Source organism: Oncorhynchus nerka, linkage group LG1 (assembly GCF_034236695.1).
Source record: "Oncorhynchus nerka isolate Pitt River linkage group LG1, Oner_Uvic_2.0, whole genome shotgun sequence".
NCBI lineage: Eukaryota > Metazoa > Chordata > Actinopteri > Salmoniformes > Salmonidae > Oncorhynchus > Oncorhynchus nerka.
In genome coordinates this window covers 34657192-34675560 of record NC_088396.1, presented here as the reverse complement: position 1 = coordinate 34675560, position 18369 = coordinate 34657192, and the positions used below count along the sequence as shown (strand labels likewise).

Genomic DNA, 18369 nt, shown 5'->3' with positions numbered 1-18369 from the left:
TAGTGCTGAAATCATGCTTTATTAAATCAGTCAAATAAAACTCAAGGAGGATGAATATAGTAGTAATTCTACATCAATAGACTCAGTTAAATCAAAGTGCAGGGCATTATTATTCATGCTTTTTGCTTTCTTTGTTTCACGGTAGATGGTATCACCATGGTACATTCACTTGATGGTTACCCTGACTACTGGCAAGGTGAAATTCTAAAACTAAAACACACTCACACACACAAAATATTACCTAACAATCCTCCAAGAGGTGGCACTGTTTCTGCAACGAAGTACTTGAATTGACTTTTGTTTTTTAATGGCCAGGTGATGTTACGTTTTAAAAAGCCAATTCAACTGTCCATTGCCGGAAACAGAGCACATAAAAATAGAGCTCAAAGTGCAGGCCGCTCGCACTTTTAGCATGTCATTAAAATGGTGGTATGACATAGTCAGTCTGAACACAAGACCTAGTTGTGCTACTTACATGAGGGTTTATGCAAACAGCACTCAGGGTCTTATGATCATGTTACAATTCATATGAGTATTTGTAATATTGCACGCACAGATGCACGGTGCATAACATTGTCTTTCTCTGATTTAGTATAAACTTCAACAGGGAACCTCTCTACCTGTTGAGGAAATCTTAAGACTTCAACTTTTTGTTGAGGCACGGAGTTTAGTTTCAGGTTTTTCAGGGTATTCGTTTCATGTGAAACTTTCTCCTGTTAAACATTTAGTTCCTTTTGTTTCAGTTAATATTGTCATAAATAACAATTCATACATTTTCCATAACCGTTAAATTCGGCTATATACATTATGTACATGTCACAGAAAAGTGGTTCAAAAATCCTAGTCATAATTATCCAATATGGCACATTTTATAACAACTTTAGACTTTAGTCTAGTTTGGCATAAATTTATGTCAAGTTTGGTATAAAAATAGTTCATATTTACAAGAACAGAAATCCAGGTCTTTATCAAGTAAAGATTATTTTTGCTAATTCAATAAATAAAAAGGTACTGGAGGAGGGAAAATGGGGGATAGAAATGATATGTTTACGTGTTGTTGTTTTTTACATGGATCGAATATGAATGTTGACAGTTGCCATGGTAGATCCAAGCTTGTTGGACAGTCTGAGGGTGTACGCTCCGGCATCGTCTTCCTTCACACAGGGGATTACAAGGGTGGTGAGGTCCTCTGTGGTCTCGATGTGGAACCGGTCACTGTCTTCATCACACTGTTTCCCTGTGCGGGTCCACTCAATCTCAGGTGTTGGGTCTCCAGAGAAAGCACAGGACACGCTCAAAGGCCTTCCTGGCTCAATGCTGACATCCTCTGGGAGAAATTCGATTTTGGGAGCTACAGGGCAATGAGAAAAAAATAAATAGGAATTAATTAAGGTGTCAACTTCTTATTGAAAGCAGAGGAACAACATACGATCACTCAGACAATACTACTAATACCACTACTAGATGTATAGGTAAGGGTAATTCATCTCACCTTTACCAACACCATGAGTAAGAGCAGTCATTGAGGATCCATGAGTTGACATTGAACTAGCATGACTTGACGTTATTTCACTTGACATTTTCATCATACTGCTGGAGCTCATGGATACCATTGATTCAGATGTCATGGCGGACATGCTAGCAGCAGACATGCTTTCAAATTGTCTTTGGAAAGAACCTTCATGTGTCATTGATGCTCCAGCCATATGGACTGATGTGGCTGAGAAACTGTCACTGTGCAAGCTGGCAGCAGCAGCTCTTTGCTCCATTATAACCATTTTGGCAGGTTCTTCAACAAGAGCTGTGAGAATAACGCAAATGATGAGGTACATGGCTAAATGGTCATTTCTCGATGGAGATACTCAAATCCATCTGTGTATATTTCTATATGAATATAAACAAAATGGCGTGTCCATTTTGTTAACATTCTATGGAAAATACTGGTAAGGAAAATTAAAGATTAGTCTTTAATTTAAGGTATTAGTAAAATTTTGAGACTCAAGTTTCATTTTTCAAAAAACTTGGGAAGCCTTGCATTATCACACTGTACTGTAAGCTGTTAATTAAACAATGGATTGATGAAGCAATGACAACTTACTGATGACGTTGAGAGATGATGTTGCAGAGCACTGTCCATATTTGTTTTCGGCTTTGATGGTGTATTTGCCGCTGTCTGCAACTGTGGCCTCAATAATCTCCAGAGTGTATACATTTTTGGAACGGCTCAGTTTTGTGTTTGAGGTCATAGATACCTGTACCGAGAGAGCCAAAAGAATAACATATTCGTTTCTGTTTTGTATTAATCAAGTACCTATTCAAGTGATGTTTGTAACCTGACTTGCTTTGTCTGATTGCCCCGGATTGGATGAATACAGTTCTGTCGTATTAAATGTAATTTAATTGAAGAAATCAAATCAAACATTATTTACAAAATCATTGGTAGCCTACTCACCATTATGTTGTCCTTAAACCACTCGATTTCAGGGGCAGGCTCTCCTGCAATCTCACATGTGAACTTGACGTTCTGTCCTTCATTGACATTCTGAGAGCGTGGCTGCACAAGGAATGATGGTGCATCTGATCGTGCTTCAGTGACAGTAGTGTTGAACTGGCACTTGACAAGGCCATGTTCAGTTTTGGCTTCACATGTGATGACCCCCTGCTCGTATTGGCTGACCTTTTTGATGGTCATAGTATGGTTGTTTCCAGACACACCATATCTGTAGTCCTCTGAGTTGGCCAGTTCCATTCCGTTCAGGATCCATCTGATATCTGAAGCTCTGGGGATGTTGGCTCTCAGGGTGAGAGACTGGCCTTCAGTCATGGCCATCTGAGTATGGGATGCCTTGATTTCTGTGTAAGACTCAACCTCTCCGTAGACCATTTCCTTTTTAATAACTTGCTCTGAAATTTCTGATTTTGTTGCAAGTGCTTTGGATTTGTTTGAGGCTAAGACAGAGAAAAAGAGATACATTGATTAGATATTAGGCCATATGCAGAATTATAAGGTTTATAGATACTGGACTTATCAAGAGATAAGTTGATTGAATAAATAATATAAACATAACAATATCACCAGAACCGGGCCTTAATTATGATAAATAATTCCTACATTGGCAGATAACTTAGCGGTTAGAGCATTGGGCCAGTTACCGAAATGTTTCAAATACCGAAGCCGACAAGGTAATAAATCTGTCAATGTGCCCTTAAGCCAGGCACTTAAACCTAATTTACTCCAGGAGTGCTGTACTACTATGACCGACCCTGTAAAACAACACATTGCACCGCACCTATCCAGTGTATGTGACAATAAAACATTTCTTTATATATGTATATATATATATATATTAGTATAGAGTATGCATACCTTGAATAGAGACAATGCAGCTTGTGGATGATGACCCAGCACTATTGGTGACTGTGCATTTGTAAACTCCACTGTCAGAGGCCTCAGATTCATAGATTTCAAGGTGTGCCGAATCATGCTCTTCGTGAATTTCATATTTTCCACCGTGAATGAGAGTCTGCAAATGAAAAAGAAAGAAAGAAAGTAAAAAAGCATATATTTCAACCTATATTTAATACCTTTGAAATGTCTATTCAAGTGTGAATATTAAATCAAATGTGACTAAATACCTTTCCATCCTTCATCCATGAGATCTCAGCTTTAGGATCTCTAGTCATTTTCACTGTCAGCTTGACGATGGAATCTGCAGATGCGGTCATGTCCTGAAGACCAGATGAGATGGAGGGCTTGGTTTTGAGGGTGACTTTCTCAGTGGGTGACTTAGGTGTAGGGCTGGTAGGGGACTTAACTCTCTTTGGAGAGCTGATTGATTCAGGAGACTTCATCCTTGGTGGAGACGTGACTGGACTAGGGGAATGCATTGGAGGCTCTTCGTATGAGTATGTCACTGTAGAAGAGACCTCCTCTTTGGCTTCCGATCGGCGGATGGTTAGACTGAAGTGCGCCTCTTGGCTGCCCTCAGAGTTTTCCACCATGATTGAGTAGCTGCCTTCGTCTGACATCTCAACAGAGGTGATTTCAAAAGTAGACTTGTACTGTTCTGTAGTGACATGGTGGCGAACAGAAGATCCAATAATTTGTCCCTCACGCATCCAGGTTACAGTTGCCACTGGTTCACCGTCAACATCACATGCAAATCTTGCAGTCTCTCCCTCATTTAAGGTGAGGGACTGTGGTTTTGTTAGGATAGATGCGGGTAGAGTAGTCTTCTTTCCTTTAAATGTGCTGGACTCCTCCATGTGTGTTTCGTGTGTTTCAACAGTCTTCACCGTCTTGGAGGATATTTGGTAAGCACCTATCTTGGTTCCCACAGGAAGAGCTGGGGGTTCCTCGTCTTCGCGAGGTGCCATATAGCTAGAATACTCTCCCATGCCTGCGACATCCAGAGTGGCATAGTCTGAGCATTCTCCCACTGCATTAGTACAGACAACACGGTAAGTGCCACTGTCCTCTGTGGTGCAGTCAAGAATTTGAAGATACAGAACTCCGCTCAGGTTGGATATACGGTACCTCCTGCTCTCGGTTATCAGTTGTCCGTTATGGTACCACTTCACCTCAGCGGTTGGCTTTGATTGGACGTTCAGTGTAAATTTGGTGTGCTGACCGTATGGCACACGATGGGAACGCATCCTCACAGTGACTCGTGGGGTATGGTCGAGGCTGAAGGGCTGCATACTTACAACCTCCTTCCTTTCTACTGATGTCCGCTCGGATCTCAGAACGGCTTTTCTTGACTCATATCTTGCCAGGTGGTCAACTTTTGCCAGCTGTACAGTCTCCACCTTGGATCTGGAGGCTGATCTGACAGTAGCAAGAGGACTAGGGGAACGCGGACGGGTTCTTTCGGGGGTGGGTGACCTTCTCCCCTCAGTTTTAGTTGCTATATATGTTGACACATGGGAAGTTGTAGTTCTGTCTTTCTTCACGGTTCTAGTTTTTTCTTCAAACTCCATGTGTTTCAGTTCACTCTTGTAACCGGTTATTCTTTGAGTCGTTTTCACATTTCTCAGCATCTCTCGATCCTCCCTCTCCTCCAACACTCTCTGGTTTTGTCTTGGCGGTCGGAATGTAGCCTTGTCATGGCGCAGGCGAAGGTCAACATAGCTTGGACCAGCCTCATACTTAGAAGGAATACGATAGTTTTCATATAATGGAACCTCTTCACCCTCACCCACACCTTCATAGACTGTGCGTCTTGGTGATGTGTGGCGCAGTGCACCTAATTCAAAGCGTACAGGGCTAAGGCTTAGTGGGGATGCAGAGTAGCCAAGTTCTAGTTCTTCCTCAAGTTGAAGTCTCTCCTCCTCAGTTCTCTTCATTGCCAGATATTCATTAATTGGCAGGAGAAGCTCCTCGTCTGAGAGATCACCAAGAGACCTTCTTCTGATTCTGTGATATGCTTCTATTTCAGGAGATGGAGTGCGCTGCCTTGAAGGTCTGACAGTCTCCAAATCATCCTGTGAAACTTGTGGAATACGCCACTTTGGCTTGTAAGATTCCTTGATTCTTGGCAGAGGGACTTCGTAGAACTGATCCCACCTGGAGAGACGGATGCGTTTCAGTCTCTTCTGTGAAATCTTGTCCATTGGTTCAGGGAACTCATATTGATCGCGGAGTTTCTTGTACCATTTCATGTCAGAGCAAGGTTTGTAGTGTTTGATTTCCATATCTTCCAAAAGAGCAGTTGGGCCACGTTCACGAGGTTGGGGAACATCATAAGGCATACGCAGTCTCTTCTCCTCTGCTCTCTTTTTCCTTTCTTCTGCCCGTTTCTTATCTTCGGCTTCAGTCTTGTCCTTTTTGGTTGCCTCTACTGGTTGGCACAACAATGTCGCTTCTCTCAAAGCTTGTTGTGCCAAAGTAGGAAGTGGCATGACATCAGTTCCAGACATGATTTGAGATAATCTGACCTTCTTCTCAATTTGTTCTTTCTCTGCTTGTTTCTTTTTGTCTCTTTCACTCTCGTAAACCTTTTTCACATGTGTGATGCGCTCCACCTTGAGAATGGCTTGACAACTGGCAGATCCAGCTGAGTTGGTTGCAGTAACTCTGTAACAGCCAGAATCGTTAAGTAGAGTATCTTTCACATGCAGGACAAAGTAATCCAGGCCCTCATGGACCACTTCAATTTGTGGACCAAATGCCAATGGCATGCCATCTTTCTCCCACTTCAGAGTTGGGAGTCCTGACACTCTGATTTCAAAGCGTGCATTCTGGCCTTCCCTACACTCCACGTTTGCCAGGAGACGTTTGAACATGGGCCTCAAGGTATTGTCTGCTGGTGCTGGGCGAGGTGTCACAGCCAGTTTTGCCTTACAGCTGTCATCACCAAATCTATTACGGGCCACAACTGAGTACTCCGCATCGTCATCAGCATCAACACAGTGAATCACCAATTGATAAAGACCCTTGTCGGTTATGAACGTGTACTTTTTCTCATCATCACCAGGAACAATCTTCTGGCCAGATTTGTACCATGTAACACGAGGCTCAGGGTGCACAGTGATAGTCACACCGAATCGAACATCTTCTCCGATGTAAGCTGCATGGTTGAACAAGGGCAGGGTGAACTCTGGTGGTTTCTGGAGTAGTCTTGCTGTGTCCACTCTACGTTTCACTTTCCTCACCACACGGGCTGTGAAGTACTCACGGTATGATCTGACTCCGTTTACAAAGAGCTCTCCGTAGGCACTGTCCTCACCATAATCGTTGATGATCTTGCATCTATAGGTGCCGTCATCTGCTTTCGTGACTCCCTTGATACATATAACAGCTAGACCATCCTCATAGTCGATTTCATACTTGTCACTTGCCTCTAGTTGACGCACACCGCAGTACCATGTTACCTCTGTGGCGCTGTCATAGTTTTCAATGTTGCAAGCAAATTTGACATCTGCTCCCACATCCACCACTGTATGAATGATTTGACCACCGACTGGGCCATGTTCAAATGGTGCGATCTTTACTTTGGCAACTGTGACACCTCTCTGGGCTCTGATTGCACCGCCGCTAGCAACTCTTGCTCCTGCAACGACAGTGGCCCATTCTTTCTTTGCCATGGCCTGGTAGTATCTCTTATGCCTTGTGGTCATTATTGCTGTGGCACTGAGTACTTCTGCTTGCATCTTTAGCCAAGGATGTTCTAAAGCTTGGGCAGCAGTCATACGGTGCTTGCGCTCCTTGGTGAGAAGGCGGTTGATAAAGTCTAATGCTTCAACAGTAGGTACTTTGAAGGTTTCGTCATCGTAACTGTATTCAGCATTTGAGATGTTGTCAATCATCTGCTGATGAGTCTCGGCAGTAAATGGATTGAGTCCACTGAGAAGGACATAGACTAGAACACCTACTGGCCACATGTCAGTAACACTGCTGACCATGTCATTCTGGTGGATCTCAGGAGCAGCGTACTCAGCTGTAGTATACTGAACCTTGATCTGGTCGCCAGGAGTCAGGTGTCTTGCCTGTCCTAGCTCAATGATCTTGACTTTACTGCCCTTTCTTGTGGTGTACACAATGTTTTCAGGCCTGATGTCAAAGTGGCCATACATCTTGTCGTGTAAGAACTCAAGAGCTTCACATACTTGTCTGATGTAGTTGACGATTTCACGCTCATTCAGCTCAAAGTCGGCTGTGCCGAGGCGTTCAAAGATGTCTTGACCTGAGACGAAGTCATAGATAATGACTAATTCCTCAGTGCTGTCGAAGGACTCATGAAGACACAAGAAGTTGTTGTGTCTGGCCAGGTTAAGTGTAGCAATTTCTTTCTTGATGAATGCTTGATCTGCACCCCTCACCTTGACGAATTTGGCCATGTATGTCCTCTTAGAGCTGGTCTCAACACAACGGTGAACGATACCAAACTGGCCACGGCCCAGCTCCTCAGCAATCATGTACTTGGTATGCACATTCTTGGCACATGAATGTGGAGCCTTTTGCTTGGGAACATCTCTGTCACTAACCTCGCTGTCATAGCCAAGGACTCTTGATTTGTCCTCCTTTGTTGTAACGGGACTACTTGGTTCACATGGTTGACTTTGACCGAATTTGTTCTCGGCTATGACTCTGAACTGGTAGCTGGTCCCTCCGAACAGGTTGATGATGGTGTAGCGAGTATCACGAGACTGGGCAACACGTTCCCATCTGTCAGATGTTGTGGGACACTTCTCCACAACATAGCTGGCTACTCTGCTTCCACCATCATTAGCAGGTACTTGCCAACTCAGAGTGACTGAGTCTCTAGAAACATCACTTGCTTTGATACCACGTGGTGGGTCGGGCACATCGGCAACATCCAGTTCAACTGTCTGTTGGTCAATACCAAATCTGTTCTTGGCACAAACGATGTAGAAACCGGCATCCTTCCTATCAACTCCGTTGGGGAACACGAGTGATGTGAATGACCTTGTGACGATGACTTGATAGTATCCGTTGTTATCAATGAGGTCTTGTCCCTTCTGCCAGGTGATGACAGGATCAGGTTTGCCACTGAATGGAATCTTGATATTCACAATCTCTCCACGGAGGGCAGGGATAGCCTCTTTGTCCTTCAGATTCTTGGGCAGGTTAATCTTGGCAGGGACTAGATAGAAAATTGTTTTTTTTTTTACATCATTAGTATAAAAAAATAACTATTAGGAATGTACTAATAATGTTCTTGATATGTGGAACAAATACATGGAATTGTATTCATACTATGTAAGTATTATTGCATACACATTTGTGATCTTACCTTCAACATCCAGAGAGACAGTGGTGCAGATGGATCCGCCCTGGTTGGTTGCTCTGATCTGGTAGACAGTAGAGTCTTCCTCATCAGCAGCGGAGATAACCAGTTGGTGATAGCCTCCCTTGAACTCTTGAATCTTCAGTTTCTTTCCGTCAGATTGGATCTCCTTGCCACGTCTGAACCATTTAATTACAGGCTTGGGTTGTCCTGTGATCTTGCAAACAAAGGTGGCGTTGCTCTTATATTTGACACTCATATTCCTCAGTTCTTCTTTGAAGGCGGGAGCACGGACATCAACAGGCGTCTTTGGAACGACTGGTTCAGATTCCACACTCCAATCACTCACTCCTCCAAGGTTTTCACAGTTCACTCTGAAGATATATTCACATCCTTCAGTGAGGCGTTTGACAGAAAAGACTGTGGATTTGATTTCATCAGTAGTGACAGGTGTCCATTCGCCCTTCTTCTCCTTCTTCTCAAGGCAGTAGCTCTTGATCTTGGAGCCACCATCAATGAGTGGAGGCTTCCAGGACAACACACAGGAAACGTTGGTCACACCAGAAACCACTGGCATCAGTGGTGGTGAAGGTTTATCTGTAAATATAACAGAATAACGTTAGTAAGGATCCAAAGCCTTGAACATCTCATATTTGTACAAATATATGATCATGTAACTATATTGTGAGATACAACTTACCCATTGAACTCTTGATAAGGATGGGAGTAGGGATCTCCAGTGGCTCACTGTTGCCATAACGATTTTGAGCATACACACGGAAGAAGTACCCAGCGTTTACTACGAGGTTGGCAATGCGGCAGTTTGTGCCTGTGATGGACGAGGACACGAGTGTCCAGTCATCAACCTCCTTGTCTTCACGCTTCTCCACGATGTAGTTTGTGATCATTGATCCACCATCATCCTTTGGTGGTTTCCAGCTAATAATCACAGAGTTCTTCAACAGGGCATCAAGTACAATGGGACCTTCAGGCATTGCAGGTTTATCTGAAAACAAGGGGTAAATTAGTCACAATTAGTTTGTAGTCACATTGTAAAAAACATTGTAGATCATAAACAATTGGTAGATTTGTGCTAATTCAATGTTAAAGCACCTTGGATTTCAACGTTGATGAGAGTATCAGCTCTGCCAAAGTGATTGTGCAGTCTGACTCTGTATTTTCCTCCATGTACCCTGCGTTGCACATTCTTGATCACCAGGTGAGTGTAATGCTCTGTGTTTTCAATGCTGATATTCTCAGAAGCCACCACAGTTGTAGCTCCATAAAGCCACATGATCTTAGGCTCAGGGCGTCCAATGTAGGCAACATGTAGACGCAGAGTAGTGCCGCTTTCGGCATAGTAGGTATTCTTCAATGGGAAGTCAGGATTGAACTGTGGAGCAGTTTCCAAAACGAGAATGCCACTGGTCTCTGCTTCACCTGCATCATTGATAGCCTTGCATGTGTATTCTCCTTCATCCTCTTGTTGGTCTGTCATAATGGTCAGTGAATGGTTACGGCCATCAGAGCTCATCTCATATTTACGAGACTCGATTATCTCCTTGCCAGATTTATACCATTTGATATCGGGAAGAGGTCTACCAATAATCTGGCATTTCATAATTCCTGGTTGGTATAATTTAGTCGTAACTTCATCCATTTCTTTCCTCAGGCTTGGTTGAGTTCCAGCTGTTGGAAAAACAACAGTTAAATCATTATTTGAATTGTATCACCTTACTTTCGCAAGGTATTATAAACAAGTAATAATTAAAGGCAATGTAGTGTTCATCCATACAATTATGAAATAATTCATTGCTTCAGTCACTTACTGCTCAGTTTGGTCTTGATGCATGTGGCTGTTCTGCGTGGTCTGCTGATTCCGGTCTCATTCTCAGCCATCACTCTGAACTCATACTCAGTGGCTTCGGCCAGACCAGTTATGGTGAACTTTTTCTCCTTGGTGCGTGTCTTGTTGCATTTCTTCCAGGTAGCCTCTGCAGACTTCCTGTATTCAACCCAGTAACCAAGAACCTCCTTTCCACCATCGCATTCTGGCGCCGCCCACTTGATGGCGACTGCATCCTTTGTGACAGTTACTGTGTCAATCTCGCCTGGTTGGCTTGGTTTGTCTGGGAGACAGAGCAGGGCAAATGTAAAAACTTAGTAGTTCAATGTATATCCATGTCATCAATCATGACGTAACATTAGACATGGTTATCTAAATTCCTAACTCACCGAATGGATCTTTGCATGTGACTGGTTCGGATGCAGGTCCTGGTTCGCTGTCTCCAATATAATTTTGAGCAATAACACGGAACTGGTATTCAGCATCAGCAGTGAGTCCAGGGATGGTAAACTGGGTTGAAACGACCTTCTTCTCATGACGAACCCATGTCTCAGAGGATACTGCTTTGTACTCAACATAGTATCCGGTAATGGCAGAGCCACCGTCATCCTTAGGTCTTGACCAAGACAGAGACGCAGAGCTCTTAGTCACATCCATAACCTCTGGTGGGATGCTTGATGTCTCTGGGGGACCTGTTTTAATGAGAGAAAAAGCATGTTTTAGACTGGCATATATTTATAATTTGCAGACTCATGTAATGACTAAGTTCAAAGAGGAATCAATAAAGTAATACTTACAGAGAGGAGTCTTCGGTATGAGGGGTTCTGTTGACTTCAGCGATCCACTGATACCGAATGTATTTTCAGCTGTCACCTTGAAGTGATACTCTTGTCCCTCCTCGAGTCCCTTCACAATGAAAGATGTGTCCACCACCCTGGTTTCTACAGTGTACCAGGCTGTCTTTGGAACCTGCTGTCTCTCAACAATGTATCCAAGGATTTCAGAGCCACCATCATCTGAAGGAGCCTTCCATGTCAACTTAACAGATTGTGCCTGGACGTCTTCGAATCCAAGTGGTCCCTCTGGAGCAGTTGGACGGCCAATAACCTTCACCTTGATGTGAACGTTCTTCTTGCCACACTTGTTCTCAAGCAGTAGGTCATAAGTGCCAGAGTCGTCTCTTTCTGCACCCTTGATTACCAGCTCAGTGCAGTCGTCATTGGAAGCGATCATTGCTCTCTCAGGCACATCAGCGCCTTCCTTTGTCCACTTGCATGTAGGAACTGGTTTACCCTTGATGGGCACTGAGAGTTTGACAACACTGCCATATCTGACGACAAAGATATCCTTGTACTTGGCTTCCAGCTCATGATCAGGTTTTTCTGAAATTAAGAATGGTGAAATGGTTAGAAATGCAATAAATTCTTTGTCACGGAACCAGAAAGTAAGCTTTGGAAATGGCAGTGTTTTTGCAGACGACTTTACCAAGCATTTCCTTCACAGTGACTGTTCCAGGGACCTCAGCGGGTTCTCCGGGTCCACCGGCGTTGCAAGCCATCACACGGAACTTGAACTCCTCTCCTTGGGGCATTTTGGTGAGTGTGTATTCACAGATCAGAGAAGGTGTTGTGTTACATTTGATCCAGGTGACTGAGCCTGCTTTCTGCATCTCAATCAGATAACCTGAGACCTTACATCCACCTTCCTCATCAGGAGGACTCCAGGCCAGGGACACGGATGATTTTGTGGTGTCTGTGACTCTTGGGTTCTGGGGTGAGCCAGGTGGATCTGTGAGGGTGAACCAATAAATTAATATCCTTGTCTCTATCTATCTCAATCTCCAATTATGTCAAATATACTGAGTATATCGAACATTAGGAACACCTTCCTAATATTGAGTTGCAACCCCCCTTTTGCCCTCAGAACCCATATAACTATGACAATTTGTCAGGGCATGTACTCTAAAATGCTTCTGCTGACCAATGTTGACTCCAATGCTGCCCACAATTGTGTCAAGTTGGCTGGATGTCCTTTTGGTGGTGGACCATTCTTGATACACACGGGAAACTTTTGAGTGTGAAAAACCCAGCATCGTTGCAGTTCTTGACACAAACCAGTATCCCTGGCACCTACTACCATAACTCGTTCAAAGGCACTTAAATCTTGTGTCTTGCCCTTTCACCCTCTAAATGGCACACATACACAATCCATGTCTCAATTGTCTCAAGGTTTAAAAATCATTATTTAACCTCCCCTTCATCTACACTGATTGAAGTGGATTTAAGTGACATCAATAAGGGGTTATAGCTTTCACCTGTATTCACCTGATCAGTCTATGTCATGGAAAGAGCAGGTGTTCTTAATGTTTTGTATACTGAGTGTATTTAATGTCTTTATCTAATATGTATTCTAAGTATATGCAATTAAATTCAGTAAATGATACAAACAGTGATTTAATGGAATTAAATCCAATAAAGAGTACTTACCAACGGGATCAGTTGCCACTGCTGTTAAGGAGACAACACTTGGTTTGCCAACACCTCTAGCGTTGATTGCCGTTACTCTATGTTCATACTCAAGGCCTTCTATCAGACCTGTTGATCTGTATCTGGTCATGGTGACTGGGTTCTTGTTAGAACGCACCCATCTTTCAGATCTGACCTCCTTGCGCTCAATGATGTATCCAGACACCTCAGATCCACCATCATCCTCTGGTTCCAGCCATGCAATGGTCATGCCATCACGAGACATGTCAAATACTGCCGGTCTGCCTGGAGGTCCAGGGATGTCTGTAAACAAAAACAAAAAAGATACATAGGGGGCTCTATTTTCGGCTGGCGTTAAGACGGCGATAGTGTCAAACGCACGTTAGTTTGCAATTTCGCCATGTAAAAAATGGCACACTGTCATTTTCCAGCCATAACCCCAATTTCGGCAATTTATCTGTCTTATATCAGCTCGCTTGCGCTCAGATGGACAGGGTGGCAATATTAGAGGTGTGTCCTTAAAAACATGATCCAATGTGCTCATTTCAGGCAGTGCTGATAAGGATATTTAAGATCAACCAAAAGCTGGTTTTAGCGGTAACATAGTTCGCTATGATATGAATTTTGGCAGCGGAAACGGAACAAGAGTAGCCTAACGTGCTTTTGGTGCCTGTATACTTTGTATTTAGAAACATAAAAAACATGTAGAACATGCAATACTTTTGGGTAAGCTGTCGTCAAAAGGGCTGGGATTAGATGCCTGTCGTTGGTTTCATGACTATCTAAAGGATAGAAGTCAGACTGTTAGAGTCGACGGCATCCAGTCGGAGCCATCGGAGTTGGTTAAAGGCGTCCCACAAGGCTCTATACTCGGTCCATTACTGTTCACTCTCTACATAAACAATATCGGTGATGAGATAAGAAAGTGTCAAATTCATTAAAATGTCGATGACACTGTCATGTACTCTATCGCTTCAACGGCTGACCAAGCATTATCACTATTGGAGACAGATAAGATATTACAAATACAGCTGAAACTTGTTTTAAATGCAAAGAAAACACATTTTATGATTTCTAATAGGTTCAAAAAGTTGGTTGAAAATACACTTGCACTTACGAGCTTAGATGGTTCTCGAATTAATCAGGTCTCTGCATATACATACTTGGTATGGTTGATATGGTTGGATGATAAACTGTCTTTTAAAATGCATATTGATGAATATTGGATATATGCATATTGGTGAACTGCTAATAATCAAGCTAGGCTTCTTCTATAGAAACAGGACATGTCTGTCCTCTACAAATAGAAGACAAATTGTGCAAGATACTTTTATGTCTGTTATAGATTATGGGGATATTATCTACATGCATGCTACGGCATCAACATTTAAATCGCTGGATGCTACTTATCATTGCACACTTAGGTTTATTACGGGTGCTAGGTACAGAACTCACCACTATGTTTTATATCAAAATGTGGGTTGGACTTCGCTGTCCATGAGACGAGAACAACATGCTCTCGTGTTTGTCTATAAAGCACTTCTGAATTTATCTTCTTATTGACCTTCTTATTTATCATCACTCATCAATATTAGAATTAGAATTCCTAAAACCAGGTCTCAAGCATGGATTACACTTGAGGCCCATGCGATTTCCACAGAGTTGGGTATGGCTGCCTTTTCCTGTTACGCTCCTTGCCTCTGGAATAGCCTGCAGACTAAACTTAAACTTCAGACTCTTGTCCCCCTGTTGCCCATTTTAAATATTTATTGGAGGATTTTTATTTTTGTATTGCTTGTAACTGTTTCGGGTAATGCAAGTTCTTGTGCTGTTAGGGGAATAACCTGTTAGGGGAATAACCTGTTAGTGGAATAACCTGTTAGGGGAATAACCTGTTAGGGGAATAACCTGTTAGGGGAATAACCTGTTAGGGGAATAACCTGTTAGTAGAATAACCTGTTAGGGGAATAACCTGTTAGGGGAATAACCTGTTAGGGGAATAACCTGTTAGTAGAATAACCTGTTAGGGGAATAACCTGTTAGGGGAATAACCTGTTAGGGGAATAACCTGTTAGGGGAATAACCTGTTAGTAGAATAACCTGTTAGGGGAATAACCTGTTAGGGGAATAACCTGTTAGGGGAATAACCTGTTAGGGGAATAACCTGTTAGGGGAATAACCTGTTAGTAGAATAACCTGTTAGGGGAATAACCTGTTAGGGGAATAACCTGTTAGGGGAATAACCTGTGTGCAAATGTAACAATCTGCTGCTGTATTTTTTTATGTTATCTGTGATGGTTTTGTTTGTCTTGTGTAGTTCCTTAATCATTGTACCTAAACTGTATGTGTAAACATGTATACGAAGGGCCCAGCTGTAAAAGAGACCGTGGTCTCAGTCTGTGTTCCTTGTTGAAATAAAGGTATAATAAAATAATGTTTTTTTCCCATTTTGTTTTATTTAATTAAAAAATCAAGCATAGCCTCCCCTTGTTTTGTCTGCCCAATGCAAAAGTAGTCAAGCCTATTGATAAAGGTTTTCGCTCCTGAGAGGATTTTTTTAGCTCCTGCTTAGAAATACATCTTAATCACCAAAGCTTTATTAAAATGTCAAGTTTGAGAGGAGTAAAACAGCTGACATTCCCTTTTCTTCTATGCATTGTAGGCAGGTGCACATTATTTTATCCATGCAAGTCCTGTTTTGGACGTGCGTAAAACCCCTCCATGATGTAGGCTACGTGTCCATGCCCACCATGAAACGAGAGATGAGATCTGTGAATACCAATGTATTTAGAAGTTATCAGTGAAAATTGCTTGTTTTCCATTTAATGTACTCAAAACCCATGGCCTACTATAACGAAGGCTGGTTCAACAGCAATGCGTCTTTTTTATATCTTGCCGTTGTATTTTTATTTTATTTGAACCTTTATTTAACTAGGCAAGTCAGTTAAGAACAAATTCATATTTACAATGACGGCCAAACCCGGACGGCGCTGGGCCAATTGTGCGCCGCCCTATGGGATTCCCAATCACAGCCGGTTGTGATACAGCCTGTTTGGTATGTCCATGCTCAGCCAAAACGCACCATGGAGCAAGTTCTGATTGGCCAGTGAGGGGCCTAGCCTCGACACACCCACAACTTGTTTATTCATCAAAACCTAGCCCTCTCACGCCAACGCCAATAAGTGTGTCGATAATTGTGATAGTGAAAATAGAAAACATATTTCTGACACACCCCTGAACCTATAGCTCGACCGCCTGCGCTTAAATTTACCATTGGTTTAGGTTTGTTAAAATAGAGCCCAGGATATTCATTCCTGTTTGCTTCTGTTTTATAAATAAAGAGCAACGATTCAAGTATGCTACATGATATAGTATAAAAACATGTCTTACTCGTTGCGCTCTTGCACATCACAACTTCAGACTGCAGCCAGTTACCAACACCGTAGCGATTGACTGCTGCGACACGGAACATGTATTCATCTCCTTCTGTCAGTTTGACGAAGGTGAATGTTGGTCTACTGACAGACTCAGATACTGGCAGCCATCCAGGACGGTGGGCTTCACGCTGCTCAACAACATAGCCGCTGACAGGGGCACCTCCGTTTCTCTCTGGAGGATCCCAACTGATGGTCACTGAGGTGGCATCAACCCCATCAAACCTGGCCGGTCCTTTAGGCTCATCAGGTTTGTCTGAAGAAAAAAAACAAAGGAATGGTACTGTCATTGTCTTATATTCATAACTTACTGTACGTGAAGACCTCAGTTTGTGTTATGATAGAAGTTACATACCAAGAATGATCACTTTAATGATCTCAGATGTCTCTCCTGTGACATTCTTCACTTCAAGAGTGTAGTTACCGCTGTCATCGATGGAAGTATCAAGCACAGTTAGCTTAGAGAACTTTCCAGTGGTCTGAATCTTCGTACGCTCAGTGATCTTCAGCTTCTGACCACTGAAGTACCATGAGCAAACTGGTGGGGGTCTACCGACTATTGGCAAGTGCAGCTCAAGTGGTTTACCAGCCAACACATTGACAAACTTCTGTGGGATGCTAGACAGATCAACCTTTGGCAGAACTGTAAAACAGAAAGATATGTTATGTAAAAATGTGCTTGAATAGTTGATAGGTTAGTTAAATTGGATATATAGATTATATATATATATATATAGATTATATATATATATATATATATATATATATATGAAGCATTTATGAAGTTTACACATTTCAAACCTCTTTGTTCTTGGACTGTTACGGCTGCAACAAGCTCCTTTGGTACACTGGCTCCCCTGCTGTTAACAGCTCTGACTCTGAACATAAACTGATCTTTCTCAGTCAAAGAAGTCATGGTGAACTCAAAGTCAGTCGTCTTCACTGTTGTCACCTTCATCCATTTGTCTGTGCCACATTTACAAGCTTCAATGATGTAGCCTGTGAGTCTGCTTCCACCGTCATGCTCTGGTTTCTCCCATCCAAGTGTTACTGTGGTCTTGGTGATATCCAGAACCTCCAGTGTCGCAGGGGGCAAAGGCACCTCGCACACCAAAATGACATCAGGGGTTTCACATGGCTCTCCCACACCGTACAGGTTTTCTGGGAGGACTCTGAAGTAATACAGCATTCCCTCGAAGAGTCCGTCGATTTTGTATGATGTCTTGCTGCATTTGGATGTCACAGTTTTGTAAGCTCTCATTGATGCTTCGCGTCTCTCAATGATGTAATTATTCACTGGTGCTCCACCATCAACAGTAGGAGGATCCCATGCAATGGTAATGGAGTCCTTCTCAAGTTCCTTGACCTTAATTGGGCCAGTTGGACCAGGAGTATCTGAAAAGAGGAAGTACATTTAAGGTTAAAAACATATATACCTATGACAGCATTCTATAACAACTGGGTAAAGACTTATATTCAAAAAATGTACATAACATCATCAAATCTTACCATAGACCTTGACAATAATGGTAGCAGTCTTTTCGCCAGATTCATTCTTTGCCTCAATGGTATATTTGCCAGCATCATAGCGATGCACTTTGTCAATAATGATTTGTGTGGAAGTTTTAGTGACTTCAATGAAGCCACGGTTGTTGAGGTCGACACCAGGTTTGCTCCAGGTAACTGCAGGGATTGGTCGTCCAATGACTGTGGCAAAGAGACGAAGAGAACCTCCGGCTCTCAGGCAGATGGTCTTGGTCATATCATCATGAAGCTCAATATCAGGAGTTTCTGTGTTAAAAGATAGGTCATTATTAATATCATGGGAAACTATCAAACTGAATCAAAATGAA

The 18369-nt window shown here is 42.7% G+C and overlaps 1 protein-coding gene across 1 annotated transcript in view; it reads right to left on the bottom strand.

The window, feature by feature from the left end:
- The window catches only part of ttn.1 (titin, tandem duplicate 1), a 169639-nt gene continuing 151270 nt past the window's right edge, over positions 1–18369 (bottom strand). Inside the window, exons 189-206 of the mRNA XM_065018424.1 lie at positions 18026–18307; positions 17318–17911; positions 16872–17159; positions 16473–16772; positions 13083–13385; positions 12082–12384; positions 11394–11978; positions 10986–11288; positions 10580–10879; positions 9864–10439; positions 9451–9756; positions 8757–9347; positions 3637–8606; positions 3368–3524; positions 2453–2949; positions 2099–2252; positions 1493–1801; positions 1–1351 (exon numbers count right to left, since the gene is read on the bottom strand). Of these exons, the coding sequence (XP_064874496.1) occupies positions 1065–1351; positions 1493–1801; positions 2099–2252; positions 2453–2949; positions 3368–3524; positions 3637–8606; positions 8757–9347; positions 9451–9756; positions 9864–10439; positions 10580–10879; positions 10986–11288; positions 11394–11978; positions 12082–12384; positions 13083–13385; positions 16473–16772; positions 16872–17159; positions 17318–17911; positions 18026–18307 (11105 nt within the window). The 3' untranslated portion in view covers positions 1–1064. The remainder of the gene's footprint in view (positions 1352–1492; positions 1802–2098; positions 2253–2452; positions 2950–3367; positions 3525–3636; positions 8607–8756; positions 9348–9450; positions 9757–9863; positions 10440–10579; positions 10880–10985; positions 11289–11393; positions 11979–12081; positions 12385–13082; positions 13386–16472; positions 16773–16871; positions 17160–17317; positions 17912–18025; positions 18308–18369) is intronic.